General features: G+C 41.6%; 2 protein-coding genes across 6 annotated transcripts in view; one reads left to right on the plus strand and one right to left on the minus strand.

Moving 5' to 3' along the window:
* Positions 1-1,377: 1,377 nt before the first annotated feature.
* Positions 1,378-16,446, minus strand: LOC308320459 (ELAV-like protein 1). Of its 5 annotated transcripts, XR_013964535.1 has the most exons (12): positions 16,271-16,446; positions 15,018-15,075; positions 14,798-14,845; positions 13,243-13,423; positions 13,043-13,108; positions 10,065-10,168; positions 7,470-7,641; positions 5,652-5,883; positions 5,225-5,330; positions 3,722-3,784; positions 2,703-2,999; positions 1,378-2,567 (listed from the first exon to the last, which is right to left on the minus strand). XR_013964535.1 is itself a non-coding variant. In XM_080770881.1 (11 exons), exons 2-11 carry the CDS (start codon positions 15,051-15,053, stop codon positions 2,835-2,837), a joined length of 1,155 nt encoding a protein of 384 aa, XP_080627007.1. In that variant the 5' UTR covers positions 15,054-15,075; positions 16,271-16,446; the 3' UTR covers positions 1,378-2,834. The 5 variants fall into 5 exon arrangements, 4 of the variants coding, with proteins under 4 accessions (XP_080627007.1, XP_080627006.1, XP_080627009.1 ...); XM_080770881.1 differs by having other exon boundaries at positions 1,378-2,999; positions 7,488-7,641; XM_080770880.1 differs by having other exon boundaries at positions 1,378-2,999.
* A 1,679-nt stretch (positions 16,447-18,125) lies between these two features.
* Positions 18,126-23,060, plus strand: part of LOC308320466 (ephrin-A2-like) — a 10,851-nt gene continuing 5,916 nt past the window's right edge. Inside the window, exon 1 of the mRNA XM_080770891.1 lies at positions 18,126-19,246. Within this exon, the coding sequence (XP_080627017.1) occupies positions 19,038-19,246 (209 nt within the window). The 5' untranslated portion in view covers positions 18,126-19,037. The remainder of the gene's footprint in view (positions 19,247-23,060) is intronic.

Below are 23,060 nucleotides of genomic sequence, written 5' to 3' on the forward strand. Positions count from 1 at the left end.
AAACTATCTATTATAGAATAGTTTTGTTTACATCAAGGTCCTCCATTTTCAATTCATCAGAACAAACACTGCATAGTTTATTATTAATTAGTTATTAATGCATAAGTTATTAATTACGTCTCATAGTAGGATTCATAGCTATAATATAAATATGAACAATACAAGACGTCGATGCATTCTGCGACTGTCCTTCGTCACCGCCAGATGGCAGAAAAGTCTACATTTAGCCAGTATTTCACATCGAGCCGTCACAATGACAGGCCTACTCTAAACTGAGAACCCATCGTCAAAATATAAAGGAAAAACAGCAGTCAGTCTCCAGAGACTATAATTAATGACAGTATTAAACAAAACGAGGCTATAATAATCAATGACAGTTTTATTCAAAGCGGTTACATATCAAATTAATTATGTATTTTCAAAACAATCTTTCTGTTGAGAACCATTTCAAAATGTTAGTCTTATTTTTGTCAGAAATAGCTGAAAATATCTGCAAGCTCACAAGGTATTAATAAAAGCTTGACTGTATTTTAATGCACTTACATGTATTCAGTGATTACTCATCAAATGATCTTTACTGAGCTTCAGTTATGCTTACATCATTGTGTTCAGTGGTTGAAACTAAGATTATTTCCACAACTGTATTGTAACCAGACTGTAAAACATAATCCACTGTAGACATGAGCTTTGAGCTACTTTCTGTCAACAAAGTGGAGTTTGGAAGAGCTCGTTGCGAATCACTGTCCTGTTACCACCAGTTATAATTAATACCGTTTATATACCAGCTGTTTCTAAAGTTCACAGAATGCAGGAAGAAACTGTACGTTCTGTGCAAACTGTTAAAAGTATTTAATTGGATCTGACTTGTTGGATTTGAACCGACGAACCGCCGTTTCCAAGATAGTCTGAAAACTCACCTCTTAAAATGCATCTTGGCCCGTAGCACAATTTAGCATTAAATTAGATTTATAATTTAGCATTTTATTTACATTTCAGTTTCCAAGGTAGTCTGAAGAGGTTTAGGGCTTGGGCGCGATTCAAAGTCCTATTTTAGAGCCGAATATAAACTTTTATTCGGCTCTGTAGAGCCTACAATGTGACGTCATTTGAGGTTCGGGGGGGCGGGGACCGTCCTAAAGTAGTCTCTTCGGTGCTACTGAAAATTTTTGACGAGCCAAAATCATTTGGGCATTACAGCGCTGTACATTACAGCGCCGAAACAGCGTAAAATAGGAGTATGAATCGGCCCTTCTAGTTCGTTCTGAAGAGGTGCGAATGCAGACAGCAGTGAAATGAACACATTGATCAGAGCTCTAGCGCCTCCCTATGGACACAGCAGGGACTGCAGACAGCAGTGAAATGAACACATTGATCACATGTTGTTGTTGTTGCTCATGAACAAACTTTAATGGACCAGAAAACAAAACAAATATAAAACAAAAACAATCTCGTCGTCAAAACGCTTCAATTTAAAAATAATAATAATGAAAACACCTTAAAAAAGAAATAAATGGTTTAAAAACCAAAATGCAACATTTCTTTTTTTTTATTCACATTAAGTGTTTGAAGACCACATGGTTCAATGAACGCTCAGGATTTAGACCTGAAGGTACTTTTTACTTTCATTTCCAGGATACAAAAGGAACCAAATGGACCCGTAAGGTTCCATTTGTACAGAGCTTTAAGGGTCCATTTGGTACACTCAGAGTTACAGAGCCATAAGGGTCCATTTGGAACCCCCTGAAGGACCCCTGAGGGTCCCCGTCACACCCCGAGAACCACGCTAATTATTTCATTTGATTCAATAAGCACCATTTCAAAAAGATGTTTTAAAAAAACCAACAGCTGATCTACAAGTTCACAGCGTGCTGTGTGAGCTTGTAGATCTGACACTACGGGGGACATAAAAATACACGTTGTAAAATGGACCAAATATGGTGTGTGGGGGCGTGGCTCTACTGTATGTGGGGGCGTGGCTCTACTGTATGTGGGGGCGTGGCTCTACTGTATGTGGAGGCGTGGAAAACCGACCGTGAGGTTTTTAAACAAACACTTTATTTACATGGGGAACGGATGCTGTTCCACTGGCTTCCATTAGAGGGCGCTGGAAACAACGAACGAGTGTAAAACCAAAATTCAACGTTTTAAACAAAACGAAAGAAAAAAAAAGTGAAATTTAAACCACTGGTTCCTAAACTTTGACCCAAAACAGAAACCAAGATATTTGCCCTGGACCCAAACTATTGAAAATAGCTGATCTACAAGGCTTGTAGATCAGCTATTTTCACTAAGATCAGCTCTCTGAGTGTACAAATGGAACCAAATGGACCCATTAGGGTGTAAAATTAACATTGATTTTACAATATAAATCGGGGGTCCCAGAGATAGAAATGCTATTAAATGGGGGTCCGTAGAACTAATGCATGTCAAACTGGGGGTCCTTGAAAATGACGGGTTGAGAATCATTGCTAGAGCCGTAAGAATCTTCTCTTATGGGGGTCCCTGGCATGTCTCTTCAAATGGGGGTCCCTGGCATGTCTCTTCAAATGGGGGTCCCTGGCATGTCTCTTCAAATGGGGGTCCACGGGGCTAATTAAGTGTCAATTCGGGGGTCCTTGCCATGAAGAAGTTTGGGAACCAGTTAAGGACTAAGGTAAGGTAAACCAGTGGCTCTAAACCAATCAGAACCAGTTAAGGACTACGGTAAGGTAAACCAGTGGCTCTAAACCAATCCCGTCAGCTCAGAAAATAAAAAAAAGAAAACAAAGAAAAACCCCTAAATGTACAGTAAAAGAAGCTGTGCTCCTCCTGCCCACCAGAGGGCAGTAGTGAGTCTACTTGTGTCCCCCCTGCTTGCTGGTCTTAAAGGACACCTGGAGGACTTTGTCTCCCAGACGGTATCCGTTGAGCGACGTGATCGCCATCGCCGCTTCCTCGTAGTTGGTCATCGTCACGAAGCCGAAGCCTTTACACTTGTTGGTGTTGAAGTCCCGGATCACCTGGAACACATTATTAATTATTATTATTATTATTAAACCTTTACACTTGTTGGTGTTGAAGTCCCGGATCACCTGGAACACATTATTAATTATTATTATTATTATTAAACCTTTACACTTGTTGGTGTTGAAGTCCCGGATCACCTGGAACACATTATTATTATTAACTAATTTACTGCTCGATTTATTTCACCGTCCCAATATTTTTTCCAGCGCTTGCTCCATGAAAAACCAGAAAGCACGCTGGCTGGGCCAGGCTACGCGCCCCTCTAGACGAGAAAGCACGCTGGCTGGGCCAGGCTACCCGCCCCTCTAGACCAGAAAGCACGCTGGCTGGGCCAGGCTACCCGCCCCTCTAGACCAGAAAGCACGCTGGCTGGGCCAGGCTACCCGCCCCTCTAGACCAGAAAGCACGCTGGCTGGGCCAGGCTACGCGCCCCTCTAGACCAGAAAGCACGCTGTCTGGGCCAGGCTACGCGCCCCTCTAGACCAGAAAGCATGCTGTCTGGGCCAGGCTACGCGCCCCTCTAGACCAGAAAGCATGCTGTCTGGGCCAGGCTACGCGCCCCTCTAGACCAGAAAGCATGCTGTCTGGGCCAGGCTACGCGCCCCTCTAGACCAGAAAGCACGCTGGCTGGGCCAGGCTACCCATATAAAGAGTGAAAATAGCAGATCTACAAGCCCTGAAGCCCACTGACCTACAGATCTACAAGCCCACTGACCTTAACGTTAGTGACGGCTCCAAACGGTCCGAACATCTGCCAGAGGATTCCTTCGTCCACATCCTGTCCGAGGTGGCAGAAAATACAGTAATTCAGTACAGTTTACAATGTAGTCATTTATCAGACGCTCTTAATGCAGAGACTTACAGTAATTCAGTACAGTTTACAATGTAGTCATTTATCAGACGCTCTTAAAGCAGAGACTTAAAGTAATTCAGTAGAGTTTACAATGTAGTCATTTATCAGACTCTCTTAATGCAGAGACTTACAGTAAGCAACAACAACAAACATGGCAATAGATCGCCGCAGTCCCTCCGCCTTTCAGGCCCAGGAAATGAAAACCCTAATTTATTTAAAGACGTTTACGCCGCGGACAAAGCCAACTCGGATCGTGACAAATCAATGACAATGAACACAATGTTTTGGGCCGATCAAATAATTAGTAAGAAGAAAAGAAAGTCAGGAGACAGCACTATTTGTTTTGTTTTTCGTCTTATAAATTATTTGATCGGCCCAAAACATTGTGTTCATTGTCATGATTTGTCACGATCCGAGTTGGCTTTGTCCGCGGCGTAAACGTCTTTAAATAAATTATATTAGAAGTGCCGATGGGAGAATGCATTGGGGTTTAATTTCCTGGGCCACTCTTTTCTGAAAGGGGGAGGGACGGCGGCGCTCTATAATGTCACATACATAAAAAAGTAGTCATGAATCACACGTAAGCTAAGAACGTAACAGTAGAATATCTATATAATGAAACTATGAGTCTACACCAGGGGTGCCCAAAAGGTAGATCACACAGGCTGTGCAGGTAGATCACATGATGCCCCTAAAAATATATAATTTAAATTTAAAATAGGCATCTGCCACTTGAATTAAGGCGACTTGACTTTTGACATCAAAAAGTGCCTGTCAGCTCAAAGCCACAATGCAATATCTTCTATGTTTTCAAAAGTGTTGCGCACAAACCTCAGTAGCATTACAAAGTTTTATACAGTTAGGCCTACTAAAAAAACAACCAATTCCATTTCCACCCTTCTATTATATGTGACCACTATTCTAGGCTACTTTAGAAAAAAAAAACTATCTTCAGCAAGTTGGCAATTCTTTGGGTGGGTAGATCCGTTTAGCTGGGCATTTTGAAGGTAGCGCTCAAGTCAAAAAAGTGTGGGCGCCCCTGGTCTACACTATAGAGTGCTTTAATGTCTACATAAAATCCTGTCTAAGTTACATAAGTTGAGTCTTTGCATTCGCCTGTAAGGTCGTCGGGGCTAGGGGAGGGGCTACGGGTTATCTCTGGAGAAATACATTAAAAGGATATTTCACTTTCAAGTACAGTATCGACAGTACAGTATGTTGTTTTTCTCATAGATGAATCTCAGAGCTACACTAGTCAGTTGTCATGTATGTTTTTAAAGTACAGTATCTACACAGCACAGTAACAGTACAGTACAGTAACACAGTAACAGTACAGTACAGTAAAGTAACAGTCTTTGAACTGACCTGTCCGAGGTTATAGATGAATATACACCACCCAGCTGTAGCTCCGCCTCCCGATCCGCCTCCTCCTCCTCCACCACCACCCATGTGCTCTCCCATTGGAGAGAACCTTAATGAGACATTAATACATGTTAGTATACTGCTCTCCCATTGGACAGAACCTTAACGAGACATCAATACATGTTAGTATACTGCTCTCCCATTGGACAGAACCGTAACGAGACATTAACACATGGCCGTGGTAGTCATGTGATTGGCTGTGGTAGTCATGTGACGTACCGGCACCTCTGTGATTGACCGTGGTAGTCATGTGATTGACCGTGGTAGAGTCATGTGATTGGCTGTGGTAGAGTCATGTGATGGGCTGTGGTAGAGTCATGTGATGGCCCGTGGTAGTCATGTGATTGACCGTGGTAGTCATGTGACGTACCTGAACCTCTGGGCCTGGTGATGGACAGGTCCTCCGAAGCCGCGTCGTGATTGGCCATGGTAGAGCTGGGTCAGCAGGTGGGGGTTCTTGGCCTGCTGATTGGGGTTGGCAGCAAACTTCACCGTGATTGGCTCAGAGCAGCCGGGCGGCTTCTGGCCGTTCAGGTCTTTGATCGCGTCCTCCGCCTCGGCGCGCTTGTCGAACCGGATGAAAGCCACGCCCCTCGACAGGCCTGAGCCAATGAAAACACAGTATTAATATGAAAGCCATGCCCCTGGAGAGCTCTGGGCCAATGAAAACACAATATTAATATGAAAGCCATGCCCCTGGAGAGCTCTGGGCCAATGAAAACACAATATTAATATGAAAGCCATGCCCCTGGAGAGCTCTGGGCCAATGAAAACACAGTATTAATATGAAAGCCACACCCCAATATGAAAGCCCTGGTCAGCTTTCAGTAATTATGTGCAAATTATAAACAGGTGTTCGCTGTGAAACAGAGCTGTTCAGTGACTATCCAACAGGGGGCGCTGTACACACAGGGCTGTTTCAGTGATTATCCAACAAATACTTCCAAACTCAACAATGTCTCAACAGAGTCAATATCATAGAATTATTCAAAAGAGAGAAAATGCAGCAAATCACTTTGATTAGAAAAAGTGTCATTGACAGAATGGAAATGTTAGGCCATGTCATAAAAGAATGGAAATGGAAGCCATGTCATAAAAGAATGCACATTGCACTTGTCTTTTCATACTTTAAGTGGAAATAAAGCAAATAAGAGAGAAGTTATCGTTGGTGTTGTCATTTTATCAACTGCATGGTTGTGGCCCCTAGTGTGGCCCCCAGGTTGATTATGCCTGGTTTGTAGTATGGGTATAGTGTATAGGAGTGTGTACATTGTGTATAGTAGTGAATTTGTACTATTATCTTACCAGGATTAGTGTCTGTACCTGAAGCCTGGTACTACATGTATATATATATATGTATACCATGTGTATAGAGTGATGGTACAGTTTGTGTACTAGTGTACAGGGTGTGTACTATAGTGTGTAGAGTGATGGTACAGTTTGTGTACTATAGAGTGTACAGGGTGTGTAGTGATGGTACAGTTTGTGTACTATAGAGTGTACAGGGTGTGTAGTGATAGTACAGTTTGTGTACTATTGAGTGTACAGGGTGTGTAGTGATGGTACAGTTTGTGTACTATAGAGTGTACAGGGTGTGTAGTGATGGTACAGTTTGTGTACTATAGAGTGTACAGGGTGTGTAGTGATAGTACAGTTTGTGTACTATTGAGTGTACAGGGTGTGTAGTGATGGTACAGTTTGTGTAATAGTGTACAGGGTGTGTAGTGATGGTACAGTTTGTGTACTATAGAGTGTACAGGGTGTGTAGTGATGGTACAGTTTGTGTACTATAGAGTGTAGAGTGATGGTACAGTTTGTGTACTATAGAGTGTACAGGGTGTGTAGTGATGGTACAGTTTGTGTACTATAGAGTGTACAGGGTGTGTAGTGATAGTACAGTTTGTGTACTATTGAGTGTACAGGGTGTGTAGTGATGGTACAGTTTGTGTACTAGTGTACAGGGTGTGTAGTGATGGTACAGTTTGTGTACTATAGAGTGTACAGGGTGTGTAGTGATGGTACAGTTTGTGTACTATTGAGTGTACAGGGTGTGTAGTGATGGTACAGTTTGTGTACTATTGAGTGTACAGGGTGTGTAGTGATGGTACAGTTTGTGTACTAGTGTACAGGGTGTGTACTATAGAGTGTACAGGGTGTGTATTCGTACTATATTTGTACTATATCTTACCAGTAGCATTTTCTGTACCTGAAGCCTGGTCGACCAGGACTCTGGAGTTGATGATGCGTCCGTATCTAGAGAACATGTCCTCCAGGTCTTTCTGCGTGATGCTCTTCGGGAGGCCAGAGATGTACAGGTTGGCGTCTTTGATGGTGTCGGAGGAGGGCCGAGCAAACGACACCTGGACGGGTCAACACACGCACAACGACAGACGGTCACCACACGCCCTTATAAGGAGTGTCACATCAGTTATCATCAACCATCTCTATATACCACCATGGCATTAGTCCCTTTATGGACGGAGGTTTAACCCATTTTGGGACGGGAACGCGTTTTTGGCGTTTTTAAGAATTAGGTTATACTTTAGCTATTGAAAAATAGCAGATCTACAAGCTCGAGTGCCGCACTACGAGCTTGTAGGTCTGCTATTTTTTGGGGAAAGAAATCGTGAAAATGTGGGCAATAATCTTTGAATATATATTCTTTCAGAGCGAACGTTTTTAACTCAAATCTTTGCTTCTGGAGGGGGGGGGTCCCTGGAACAACATATTTTCAGATGGGGGTCGGTGGCCATTTACATATATTTTTGGGGGTCCTTGAAATGAAATATTGAGCACCACTGATATAGAAACATTATTTCAGGAAACTGTTTCGACATCAGGCCTAAATGGTTTGAACTCATCTAGACCATGGCATTAGTCCCTCGTTTGGACCGAGGTTTAAACTTGGTCCCTCAAGGTTTTCTCCCGTTCGGCCCTTTGTGTCTTAAATAGATCAACTGTACAAGTCCATACCCGTTGGGGGCTAAGAACCCTAAGAACAGCCAAACGTTGCGCTGTTATTGTCAAATAGCCAATTTAAGCCTTGGGGCTTGTTTTCAAAGGGATTTGGGCTCGTTTCCAAAGACCTGGATGCTTGTTTCTATCGCAGAAGCTAACCTGTTCATGATCGCGCAGATGCGTCACAACAAGCCGTCCTATTTTGTCAAATTTGCATGAATGAAACACTAAACAGGATTATTGTGTCATGTTGACAATAGAGTTCAACTCTCAGAAGACGTAAGCCAGATCTGTCTGTCTGTCTGTCTGTCTGTCTGTCCCATCAGCTCACTCTGAAAGTAACGACTACAAGTTAACCCATTCTGAACGGGAACCCATTTTGGTGTTATGCTTTAGCCATTGAAAATTAGCAGATCTACAAGCTCGAGCTTGTAGGTCTGCTATTTTTGAAAAATCGAAGAGCGACTGACATAGAAGACATTTTTTTAATCTGATCTCAGGTCAGAATGGAAAACTGTCAGGATGTAGAAGACATTTTTAGAATCTGATCTCAGGTCAGAATGGGTTAACCATCAGAAGACGTAAGCCGGGTCAACTCACTTTGAAAGTTTAACTAAGGTTTTCCACCTGTTCAAAGTCACTCCTGATACAATCCAATTTTAACTTGCTCTAATGAAGGCCTTGCGCAGAAATGCGTCAGATTAAAAATGAAGGAGAAACATTGATCGAGGAACTCGTCTAAAAGCTAAACTGCAGGCGTAAAGGGGCGGCGCTAATTAAACTACAATAGGGGGCGGGGCTAATGCCACGGTTAGTCAAACTAAACGTTTCAAAGGAAAAAGTAAAAGTAAAAAAAAAAGAACGAACATTACACCATGAAAAGTTCTATTGATGTACAGTTTGAAAAAGCCAAATAAAAAACTTCAAAATAAAACTACTTAAATAAAACATTCAGAGATTTGTTACAATAAAAAATAAAATAAACAAATCAAGATAGAAAATGACATTTTGGAGCTTCGACTTTGGCACAAAAACCAAAAACATGTTGAATAAATGCAGAGTTCAATTTAAAATCAAAAACACAATCCAACGTGTTCCTCACCAGCAGGTGGCAGTACAGGAGCATGAAGGCGGCTGTGTACTCATTAGGTTACTTTTACGTTAGGGCTGTCATCATTAACAACGTTTTTGGCGTCGACATCGGACGGAAAAATAATCAGATTGTCTTTAAGGCCTCGTAATCAAAGATTGCACAGGGCAGATATGACAACTAACTTATACTAAGAAACTTAATAATTTTATACCAAAGAAAATATGTAAAAATAGCTTATCTAGGGGTCTGGTATATAGCATCGTAGTATGTAGATAGTCACATGCTTAACCTGGCTTTCACCTCGGTGGAATAAAATATGGATAAACTGAACAAACTATTCCAAAACGTACTTCATACGAATGATACTCTCGCCGCATCAATGCTTTTATCGGGGAGGCTCCAAGTTTATGAGGCCTGACGACTACAAGATATCATCCGCTCCCGACCGGATCATGAACCGGAGAAGGAATATTTCCCAGGCTAGTCACATGCAGTAAACAGCCGCCTTACATCCTTAACCATAAAATAAAGGTCTTCATGGAGAGTTTACCTTGCTGCTCCCTCTCTGGATCATTAGATTAAAGCGTAGAGTTTACCTGTTGATGCGTTTAGACTGAAGTCTCAGCATCCTTAGATTAAAACGTAACGTCATCAGCATAGTTTACCTTGATGGTTTTAGACTGAATTCTCAGCATCATTAGATTAAAACATAACGTCATCAGCGTAGTTTACCTTGATGGTTTTAGACTGTAGCCTCAGGCCATTGAGGGTACTGATAGCCCTCTCTGCATCATTAGCGTTAACAAAGTTAACAAAGCCGTAACCTAAACTGTGGCCTAGAGGAAACAAAACAAACAGGAAACAAACAAACAAAATAAAATAAACAAAACAAAACCTTTGACATTACGTACAGGCTCTTTAAAACATCCTGGAGAGAAAAGAAACAACATTACAGCCTCTTTAAACACCCTGGGAGAAGAAAAGAAAAACCATCAGGTGAAACATGGTTCAGAACAGCGGACGACCATCGTTAGCGTTCAGCTTTGGAAGGATGAAAAAAAGAAACACAGTAGAGATAAAACAAAATGCAGAAGAAAAGGTTCCTGCTCTGCCCGAGTGTTTTCTGTTTCAGTTTAGGATGAAACAGCCTCATATAAAACCTAGAGATGCATACACTCTATCAGTACTTGGGCCCAATACCATCCTCAAGTGCTCGTACTCGGTACTCGGAACAGAGTACCAAAACAGTCGATTCACACTAGGCTGAACGAATGCAATGTGATTACAACACTGCAGGAAATCGCCAAAAAACTGCCGATCTACCGTCCAGTGTAGGTCCATCTGCATCTACGTAAAAAATAACTATCGGATGGATACTGATTTTTTGCCTCAAGCATAATGAAAGAAAGTCAGCGGAATTTGTCATTGAAAACGATTAGACGACACTAGAACAGACTGTGTCTGAACAGAGCAAAACGTTGTATTGCTAATAAGAAAAATAAACATTTTGGAATTATTATTTTTTTCTCAAAATTGTTTCAGGCTATAACTATTGTGGTAACAGCATCAGTACAAAGCATGACAATGAAATGAAACTGGAGAAAAAGAGTGAAATAAGTAGTTACTCAACAAAAAGTACTCGTATTGGTATCAGCGAAGGCTGCTATGAAAACAACTGGTATTGGAACATCTAATAAAATATCTGATAGAAGTCTAAATATTATCTAATCAAATCTGATAGAAGTCTAAATATTATCTCTGTCTGATATGAAATATTGTTTTGTTATCAGTTACTTCCATTACCGTTGTAGTGCTGTGTAGAACTCATGCACACACACGCTATGTGGGTTATGTCTGATCTCATCTCTATGTAGACCTATTTTAATCTCATGCTCAATCATTGAAAAGCGGCTTGGATAAACGATGAAATGTCTCAAAATAATCCAGATTATTTTCACAGATATTGACGCAATAATGTGACCGTTTTATGGCTCAGTGGCTTTAGTTTTGTATCGTAAGCATTAGCTGTTGAAAAATAGCAGATCTACAAGCTCGTAGCAACGGCACCGAGTGCCGCGCAACGAGCTTTTAGGTTTGCTATTTTTTGAAAAATCGTGAAAATGTGGCACCAATCTTTGAATATATATTATTTCAGAGCGCACGTTTTAACTCAAATCTTTGCTTCAGGGAGGGGGGGCCTGGAACAACATTTTCAGACGGGGGTCGGCGGCCGAATACAGTTTTTGGGGGTGCTTGGACAAGAAGAACCTTGAGAACCACCGACTCAGAAAACTATCTAAATTTAGAATGCAGTTTTTAAGATGGTCCTCGGGACAAAATGGATAAAAACAAAGAGACAAACCAGATCTCTACCCGGCGACAGCCAAGATGAAAATAAAGGTCAACATTAAAAACATTAAAGTTCTGTTGAAAAAGATGAAAATTTACATAATGGAACAATAATCAAGATTAAAGTTTGAATTGTGTTGAAAAAGCATCACAGGATTCATTCATTCTTTACATCCTGAAAGGAAACACAAGAACATCAAAACATCAAAAACATCAAAAACACTAGAAAGTATTAAAATATTAACCGGGTTTTCCCAGATCAATAAATAGATCAAAAACTAGACAGATAAATAGATCAATAAATAAGATTATTAAATAGAGGAATAAATACAATGTTAAAAAGAACATAAAACGTGCACAGTGCACGTGATTAGATCATGAGGATCAAACAGTAAAAACATTGATCGATCCATTTAAATACATTATGAAAAATAACTGATGTATAAAAAAAACAAAGTACAAGCCTCACAGCACACGGCGACGTGTTGTGAGCTTGTAGATCTGCCATTCTGTGGTTGTGCAACCATGCTATGAAACAGGACTAATCAATTTAGCAGATTATTTAAAGACAAAAAGAAAATAATCAATTTGAATATTTGTGTGTCAATTCATGGATAAGATACAAAAACAAACAAAGGACAAAACAAGAAAAGACTGTTTAAGATCATTGGATTAATCCTAAAATGAACGGGCAGAACATTCTGCCCACCTGCCCCTGGCAGCTAAATAAAACACTAAGGGTCGCCCACCTGCCCCTGGCAGCTAAATAAAACACTAAGGGTTGCCCACCTGCCCCTGGCAGCTAAAAAAAACACTAAGGGTCGCCCACCTGCCCCTGGCAGCTAAATAAAACACTAAGGGTTGCCCACCTGCCCCTGGCAGCTAAATAAAACACTAAGGGTTGCCCACCTGCCCCTGGGAGCTAAATAAAACAGAGAGATGTGTTTGGGGTGAGCGGTGAGTCTCTTACCACCACGGCTAAGTGACGTCATGTTGTAGTTTTAGTAAAAACAGAGAGGTGTGTTTGGGTGAGCGGTGAGTCTCTTACCACCGCGGCTCAGTGACGTCATGTTGTAGTTTTAGTAAAAACAGAGAGGTGTGTTTGGGTGAGCGGTGAGTCTCCTACCACCGCTTCTAAGTGACGTCATGTTGTAGTTTTAGTAAAAACAGAGAGGTGTGTTTGGGTGAGCGGTGAGTCTCTTACCACCGCGGCTCAGTGACGTCATGTTGTAGTTTTAGTAAAAACAGAGAGGTGTGTTTGGGGTGAGCGGTGAGTCTCTTACCACCGCGGCTCAGTGACGTCATGTTGTAGTTTTAGTAAAAACAGAGAGGTGTGTTTGGGTGAGCGGTGAGTCTCTTACCACCGCGGCTCTGTGACGTCATGTTGTAGTTTTCAGGGTTGTAGTTTTCTTCACCGTAAACTGGAACTATGAATATAATATGAACTATGAATATGCTTTTAGAAGACATTTGTGGAATCTGCTCTCGGGTCTAAAAGGAGTAGTTTACCAGCTTGGCAGACTCCGGCTCTCCTATAGAACTATTACGGTGTAGTTTTTACCTGCTACTTTGTCTCGGATCAGCTTGGCGCTCTCCACCTCTCCGATGGAGCTGAACAGAGACCGCAGCTCCTCCTGGCTCATGTTCTGAGGCAGGTAGTTTACGATCAGGTTGGTCTTACAGTCGATGGCCTCGTCCGACATGTGTTCCTCGTAGCCGTTCCCGTCGTAGCCGCCCTCGTCCTGAAAGAGACCAAAACAACGTTCAATTACACCTTCGTCTGAAAGTAGGTCGGGATCGGCTTATTGTCGGCAACACCAAGTAACGTTTCAATCACACCTTCGTCTATAACGCGTTGATGGAATAAATAACGTTTAAATTACAGCTTCGTCTATAACGCGTTGATGGAATAAATAACGTTTCAATCACACCGTCGTCTGTAAGGGCCGATTCATACTCATTCATTTTAGAGCAGAATAAAAGTGTTCGGCGCTGTAGAGCCTACAATTTGGCGTCATTTGAGGTTCGGGAGGGGGGGCGGGTACCGTCCTAAAGTCGGCTCTTCGGTGCTGCTGAAAAATATCTGACAAGCCGAAATCATTTCGGCACTACAGCGCCGAAACAGCGGTAAAATATAAGTATGAATCGGCCCTAACGCGTTGATTTTAATCCGAACCAGCTGGACAAATTATGTCATTTTACTGCGACCGTTCATGTTTCTGGAAGTTGCTTCTAAACTTGTATTCTACTGCTAGTTTTGATCACTCCAAATACGCTTTCATCTGAAAATAACTTAACGACCAAATATAGCCGATCTACAAGCTCACATCATGTCGCGCTGTGACGTGTTGTGAGCTTGTAGATCTGCTATTTTCGGTGTGCAGAAGCATTCTTTCACAGAAGACTACGGAATCCATGAGTGAAATCAGTGGCGACTGAGAACTGTAATCCATGCGTTATATTTAGATTATTTACACCAAGATAAATACTGTACATGGTCTGTGTGAAAACTCTTTATATAAAACTAAATACTGTACAATCTCACACTGCCCTGGCTGCTACTAGCCTTACTAAACTAGTCATTTGGACTAAATATGGCATTAAAACATTAATTTATATGGAATATTTTAGTTACAATATATATATATATATATATATTAATATATTAGTTACAATGCCACGGAGTTGCTGTGTTTTAGTTTTTAGGGTTTCATAATCACACTGGAGTGACACTCACTCCTAAAGACGACCTAAAGGCCTGTCCAGTGTCCTACAGACCTGTCCAGTGTCCTACAGACCTGTCCAGTGTCCTGGTGGACATCACAACGGGTATGAAGACGTCATGAGCACTGAATGAGTTTAGCCCATTTTGGTGTTAGCATCATGTCGTGCTTTAGCTATTGAAAAATAGCAGATCTACAAGCTCGTAGCGCCACCGAGTGGCGCGCTACGAGCTTGTAGGTCTGCTATTTTTGGGAACGACTGACATAGAAGACATTTTTAGAATCTGATCTCAGGTCAGAATGAAAACTGTCAGGATGTAGAAGACATTTTTAGAATCTGATCTCAGGTCAGAATGAAAACTGGCAGGATGTAGAAGACATTTTTAGAATCACCTTGATGCTGGAACCTTTAGAATCACCCGTAGACTGGACCTCACACACCTGAAACACACACACACACACACACATACATTAATATACACACCCACTAATATACACACACATTAATAATATACACACACACACACACACACACATTAATATACACACACATTAATACACACACACACATTTATACGTACGTTTACATACATACACATTTATAAATACTTACTTTGAGATATCTGATGTGGCCTCGACGTACAGCCATGGAGACGCCTGGATCTGTAGATCTGATAAAACAATAATGTTATATGATGAGGATCTGTAGATCTGACAAAACACACCAAATGTAGTCAGAAAATCTAAATTAATCGGTTTACTGTTACATTACTGGTTTACTGTTAGGGCCGATTCATACTCCTGTTTCGGCGCTGTAGTGCCGAAATGATTTCGGCTCGTCAGAAATTTTCAGTAGCACCGAAGAGCCGACTTTAGGACGGTACCCGCCCCCCCGAATCTCAAATGACGTCAAATTGTAGGCTCTACAGAGCCGAACCGACTGTTATTCGGCTCTAAAATAGGAGTATGAATCGGCCCTTATATTACTGGTTTTCAACCTTTTTCACATCAAGGTCCATTATGCATTCAGCATTTGAGCCACAGACCACCATTTGACGACATTTAGCCTCTCAGACCCAAAACTAAATGATATTTTGTTGTTTTTGGATAAAGTTTTGTCCACAATTGATGTTCCATTAGGTACCATTAGGAGAGATAACAGGCAAACGTTGACCAAAAGAACAATAATCTATCTTATCAAACTGTCTGCTAAAGCAGCCAACTGTGTATACAACTACAAATGGACCCTTACAGGTCTGTAACTCAGAGCCATGACCCAACGTCTGATCAGATATATAAACAAACAGACTGTAAATGTAACTAAAAGGGTCTGCCGTGACCAAATGGACCCCATGGTGTGGTCTTGTGATTGGTTTAATACTTTATAACAGTTTACAACAGATCGAAGCACAGTTCCATAACAAAGGAGTGTTTCCATTGTGGTCTGCACTGACCGGGTATTCAATTCATCGAAACTTCATAATATGATAATAATAATAATAATAATGTTGATCTAACCAGAGATACAGATCGATTCAATATGATAATAATAATAATGTTGATTAATTCTAACCAGAGATACAGATCGAGTCAAAGAGATAGACCCTAACCCTAAAATAGAGAATCACTTTAAGATAGACCATTGTTTACAGTGAGAAGTCATTGTTGGTTTTTTTAATATAAAACAGATCTATAAAAAACCCTCTCGCTTCTCGTCACGTTAAACACCGTTAGAGTAACGTTCGCTTCTCGTGTATTTATTCACCATTTCGTCGAATATAAATTATAAAACGCGGTTTTACCGACGTTAGCATCATGCTAACGCCAGCTAGCCTAGCATGCTATCTGAAACAAAGCAGAACTCACCTTTAACCCGGAAGCGACGAGCCGTGGATTAAACAACAAAACAACCTCCAGGAGTTTAAATAAACAATAAATGTTTCTGCAGTTCTTTCCGTAGTTTAATTTGATTTAATTTGATTTAAATCAAACAAAGAGAGAAGCAGCGCGAGCGGCGAGGCGTTGACGTCACTGCTGTCTGTACGTCTGTCTGGCGGCAAGTCTTTTTCCGGTCGTCTTCTTCTTCTACTTTTAGTAAACGCACTTCCGGTCTGCGGAGTAACCGAATGTTGCCAAGTGTCGCGAGATAAACAAGCCAACGAAATGTATAAATAAATAAATAAATAAATGTTATAATAGCAGATCTTCAAGCTTGTAGATCTGCTATTATCTAATGGCCGAAATGTATAGGGTTGAAGTGGTTAATTAATGTATGTTTTGTAATCAAAATCTATCAGTTCTATATAATTGGAGGGAATATTTGCCTCTGAAATGCAGTGGTAAAAGTATTGGAAATACAAATGAAGTACAGTAGGCTACTTAAGTAAATGTACTTACCGGTAGTTACTTTACACTGCATCCATCCATCCAACTTCAACCGCTTATCCGTAGTCGGGTCGCGGGGGCAACAGCTCCACCAGAAAGCTCCAGACTTCCCTCTATGTATAATCCTAATAAAAATGATTGATTTATTGTTTGATTGATTGTTTGCAGAGTTACAGTACATTTCAAGTACAACTCAACACAAAAACTGTTTTGATTGATTGATTGAAATCTTTATTAACAGTTTGCAGAATTACAGTACATTTCAAGCACAAACTCAATACAAAGACTGTTAACTGTGAGTGGACGACCCAATTAAGCCTTACACTTGTTTACAACAGGGTCCACATTGTTCAATTCATCAAAACATTTAGAGACATACAAATAGACACTTCTATGTAGTTAAAGAACAGAACAGGAATTCATCATATAAATAACTGTGACTCTGTGAGTGGACGACACCATAAAGCATTACACTTGTTTACAACTAAGAGGGTCCACCATGTTCAATTCATCATAAGAGACGTACAAATAGACACTCAAATAGGAGGTAAGTAAAAAGGGGGGGGGGGGAAACAAACATTCAGTGAGGGGGAAAAGGGGTGGGGGGGGGATTCAGATTTCATGCAGTTTCGAATTGCAGCCGTCCGTATAGGTGCCCTTTGAGAGCGGTTTTGAAGGAGTCAAGGGATTCACATGTCTTAATGACTGTTGGTAGGGCGTTCCACATTTTGGTGACATAGGAGCGGAAAGAATTTAGTCCCTTGTTGGTGCCGAATCTGGGTTGTACATGGTTTGTTGAATCTGGGTTGTACATGGTTTGTTGAATCTGGGTTGTACATGGTTTGTTGCACTCCCTCTGGTGTTGTGGGTGAATCTGGGTTTGATTGATTGATTGATTGAAATATTTATTAACAGTTTGTAGAATTACAGTACATTTCAAGCACAAACTCAATACATGGTTTGTTGCTCCCTCTGGTGTTGTGGGTGTGGACAGGGGGGTACCCAGAATGAAATGCACAGAACTCAACTTTAATGTATAGGCCTATCTAATTTAATCTGAGAATTAAAGTAAATAAAGTTTTATGTAACACTTTCACAAAACAGTCTAATTATGACAAATATTATACATTCTATCAACCACTGTGTGTGTGTGTGTGTGTGTGTGTGTGTGTGTGTGTGTGTGTGCGCGCGCGTGTGTGTGTGTGTGTGTGTGTGTGTGTGTGTGTGTGTGTGGAGGAGAGGGGAGGGGTCAGCAGCTCGACCATGTGCAGGAGAGAGAGAGAGAGAGAGAGGATCAACTGAAGAAGCAACAAAAGAAACAAAACAATAAAAAATCTAACCGCCTCGTGCACGACGCGCGTGCGCGAACTTTTCCCCTCTTTTGTTTAAATTTCTTCAGACAGACAGACAGACAGACAGACAGACAGACAGACAGACAGACCAGACCCTCTTATAGAATATAACTCTAATTGTAAAGCATTCATAGAATCACATTACATTATTAGATCGCATGATCCAATCTGCAGACCTCCAGACTCTACAGCGGCACAACACGGAGTTAAAGCCCGCAGATGAACGACTGAATCCCCGCATGAACTTTGTTCTATTCACCGCTGAGTGGAGACCTTACATCACACAGCCTGCAGAGCTCCAGAGTCCAGGCTCTATACAGCGGCTCAACGCGGAGGAAAACCCCGCAGATGAACGACTGAATCCCCGCAGGAACTTTGTTCTATTCACCGCTGAGTGGAGAACCGAGACGGATATAACGAACCATCAGCGACCTTTCAGAACATCCAGAAGAACATTTAAACATTTATCCACAGAAGGAGAGGAACAGATTAGTTCTTAAATCTCTGCTGCTGCTTTATGTGTTTAAAATATAAACATAAAAACATGTATCTGTTACATTTAATTAGTAAGTAAGTAGGCTATAGTGAGTAAAATCTAAACCATGGATGTGAAAGTTTGTGGATTTGATAAATAACGGAAATTCGGAATGGATCCACAATGAACACAATGATAAGTTTTCAGCTTTTAATAAAGAAGGACTTTGTTTTATTATCAATTATTATATTATTGATCAACTTATTGATCCAGAACATATAGATGATTGATTGATTGATTGATTGATCAGGGTAAAAGGAACAGTTCAATCCAAGCTGCTCTGAGAGGACTTAAAGCCAACAGAAAGCCTATATATGGCTTGTTGTTTCCATTGCGGTCCATACTGCTCAAGTCACCTGCGATGGAGTTGCTGGTTGTGCTGCTGCTGACGTGTTGCTCATGGGCTCGTGGTGTGCTGGGCGTGTGCATGTACTCTGTGCACAGTACTGTGTACTTATACACGCTGCACAGTGTGTACTTATACACATACTGTGTACTGGGAGGAGGACTGCAGGGAGCTGAGGTGATATCTGACCGCTACGCTGTGTACTGGAACAGTACTAATACTAGGTAAGATACTATTTATATACTGTGTACTGGAACAGTACTAATACTAGGTAAGATACTACTGTGTGTGTGTGTGTGTGTGTGTGTGTGTGTGTGTGTGTGTGTGTGTGTGTGTGTGTGTGTGTGTGATCAGAGGAGTACAGGACAGGACAACAAGAATGTATAAACACAGCACTGTAAAAATAGACTGGTTTGATCACAATTACAATTTACAATTTAGGCATTTAGCAGACGCTCTTAATCCAGAGCGACTTACATTAAGCAAGAACAAAAAAGCATGGGAATGCATCACATAAAAACATTTATCAAGAAACATGCGTAAGCTAAGAAAGTAACAGTGGAATATCTATAATTAAGCTATACATATAAACTATACACTACGATGCTATATGTACTATGACGTGCTATGACTACATACAATGCAATTATAGTGCTGTCTACATAACATGCTATAAGTCTGTATCAAATGCTATCCAAGTCTACAGAAATGTTATCTAAGGGGGTGGGGTAAGTGCTATGGGACATGATGGAGTCTGAAAAGGTGGGTTTTCAGACTACAGCGGAAGATTGGGAGTGATGCTGCAGTTCTGACTGCAATGGGAAGTGCATTCCACAGTTTTGGAGCCAGAAGGGAGAAGAGTTTGGGACGTGTGGACAATGACACGCATGTCAATTCACTACATGATATTCCAAATACCCCAGATATTGTGTTCATCAATGAAATTAGAAAAACTGTCACTATATTTGAAATAGGCTGCCCATTTGATTTGTATATGGACACTTATTTTACATCCAAACTTATGAAATATCAGCTTCTGGTGGAACGTATTAAGGCAGTGTGGGGTTCAGGAGGTGGAGCCGGGATTCGAACCGCCGACCTAGGGATCATTGGACGACCCGCTCTACCTCCTGAGCCACAGCAATAAGTAAGATACAAATAAATATACATATATAATATATTTCTATCTTGTCTATGAATGTAGGTCACATTAAAATGCATGAGCAACGCACGCACACACACACACACACACACACACACACACACACACACACACACACACACACACACAGCAGGCCTCAGAGTATTTTCATGGTGTGATTGACAGCTGTGGAACCTCCCTTATTTTCTTTTATTTACTTTTCTTTTCTTTTCTTTAATCCTGCAGCTGGTTGAAGGTTTGGGTTTGTGGGATTAACGTTTGTCTGTCAGTCTCTCTGTCTGTGTCCCCATCTTTCTGGGACATGTGTCCAAGGTGTTTTAGAGAAGGGAGAAGAGTCTGGGACGTGTGGAGCGTTGTCCAGGGTGTTGTAGAGAAGGGAGAAGAGTCTGGGACGTGTGGAGCGTTGTCCAGGGTGTTTTAGAGAAGGGAGAAGAGTCTGGGACGTGTGGAGCGTTGTCCAGGGTGTGTGTGTGTGTGTGTGTGTGTGTGTGTGTGTGTGTGTGTGTGTGTGTGTGTGTGTGTGCACGTGCGCGTGTGTGTGTGTGTGTGTGCGTGTGCGTGTGCGACCTTGGCAAGGCCCCTGATTTCCACATGCAGTATAGCTGTCAGGGGTCCTGACAGGGGAGGGTTGTCCATTGTTAAGCCTGACCATTAATTATCTGCCTTTAACAACTAAATGCTCACCTGCTGTGTGTGTGTGTGTGTGTGTGTGTGTGTGTGTGTGTGTGCCAGCCATGGAAGTGATGATGATAAGAGCGTTCCACGCCCTATGAAATCAAGCCTCACCCTCGTTTTTGCGACATGAACAATTACTGCAATACGACCAAACACACACACACACACACACACACACACACACACACACACACACACACACACACACACACACACACACACACACACACACACACACACACACACACACACACACACACAGATTAAAGATTAAAGACATGGGCCTGCTGTAGATTAGGCTACAGTGTCTGTTTTTCTAGACAGAACAACAGGTGAGGTCAAAGGTCAAAGCCTACGACAGCTCCCGACCTAACGTGATATTTAGACGCCGCACGCCGAAGTTCAACTTCAGCTGGAATGATAACTGCGTTGATAAATGAGGGCCATATAGTGTCTATCTTACATCATGATGATGTAACAGGGTTAGGGTTAGGGTTAGGGTTAGAGGTGCAGTGTTTTACCTCATGATGATGTAACAGGGTTAGGGTTAGGGTCACACCTTTTAGACTTGAGAGCTGTACTTTCAAAATGACCAGCTCAACAAGATCTACCCACCGGAAACATAATACCAAAATGGCTTTGGAATAGCGGCGCTGGCATTACATTTAAAACAAATAAAATGCACTTGGAATGGGAAAGAGGGGGAAATGGAATAGGTCGAGGTTTTTTTGTATTTCATTTGTAATCTACCGACATTTGTGCGCTCTTGAAAACAGTCAATCAATCAAGTCAACTTAATTCAAGTGGCAGATGCCAAAAAGTGTTTTTATATTTAAATTAAATATTCTTTAGGGGCATGTCATGTGATCTACCTGCACAGCCTTTGGGATGGATCTGATCTACCTTTAAGAGCGCCCCTCACTTCACACAGGTGTGATTTCTGAAGCTCTGAGATATGCAAATCTTTCCCCTGAGATACAGTATGTCTCGGCGGTAACCATGTGGCGCTTCGTGATCTTGTAGATCTTCTATTTTTGGTATTGTTATGTGTTGTAATTGGATAAAAGTCGTCTGGGAAATTCCAGGAAGGTGAGATGAGTCGAACACCTCGCTTTGCCCTTGAGCAACAAACTGACAACCCACAACCTCCGTCACCCTGCGTGTGTGTGTGTGTGTGTGTGTGTGTGTGTGTGTGTGTGTGTGTGTGTGTGTGTACTGTGTGTGTGTGTGTGTGTGTGTGTGTGTGTGTGTGTGTGTGTGTGTGTGTGTGTGTGTGTGTGTGTGTACTGTGTGTGTGTGTGTGTGTGTGATATGTGAGCCTGACTAATTGCAGGGTGTTCTCTATTGTAACTCTGAGTAGAATAGATGAAAGAATACCGTCTGCCCTGGGCGAGAGAGAGAGAGAGAGAGAGAGAGAGAGAGAGAGAGACACACTACTTACAGTATATATTAAAGTATATAAAGGTGTGGAGCATTCTGGGTAGTGTAGTGTAGTGTACACCTTAGAGCACCCCCGTTACCTCCTGACCAGCTGACACCCCCCCCCCCCCCCCACGGAAATATAAGTTGCATAATTTATAAAGGGACATATATTTCCTATTTAACCACATATATGCATTATGCACATAACCTTACATATGATATATATATGAACCTATATATGAACCTGAATTACTCAACAAACACATTTTTTGGGGCCTAACAAATAATTACAAAGAAGAAAAACAACAAATAAAGTGTTGTAACCTGCCTTTTTTCTGCCTTCAAGCTCGGCTGTTGCCCTGCGTCTGTCACGGTGCGACTCAGAAGTAGGACCCAGAATGCAGAACAGACTGGTCAAAGGTCAAAGGCAAGAGGTCAAATGCAGGGGGATTTGTTCACCCAAAACTCAGAACACAGAACAGAAGACCATAACAACATCTATACTCAAGCAGGGAACATAATATTAAGGGACTGAGGGTTTAAGTAGACACAGGATCACAATACACAGGTGAACAGAACAAACAATCAACACAGGGATTGGCTGGGAGACTAACAGGACACAGCTGATTGGCTGGGAGACTAACAGGACACAGGTGGAGAAAACTAGTAATCACAAGGAGGCAAACACAACTAGGGAAAACAAGAAACACTAGGACATCACTAAACAGTAAACACTAGGACATCACTAAACAGTAAAACAGGAAACACTAGGACATCAC

Source organism: Protomyctophum bolini (genome assembly GCF_963924005.1).
Source record: "Protomyctophum bolini genome assembly, chromosome: 8".
Taxonomy (NCBI): Eukaryota; Metazoa; Chordata; class Actinopteri; order Myctophiformes; family Myctophidae; genus Protomyctophum; species Protomyctophum bolini.

Bases quoted from the DNA above. Each gene is read 5' to 3' on its own strand.
- LOC308320459 (XM_080770880.1), bottom strand. From the start codon at position 15,053: ATGGCTGTACGTCGAGGCCACATCAGATATCTCAAA. The intron at 13,109-13,242 runs GTAAAAACTACA...TTATATTCATAG, and splicing joins GATCCGAGACAAAGTAGCAG to TTCCAGTTTACGGTGAAGAA. The intron at 5,884-7,469 runs GTAAGATATAGT...TCATTGGCTCAG, and splicing joins AGGTACAGAAAATGCTACTG to GCCTGTCGAGGGGCGTGGCT.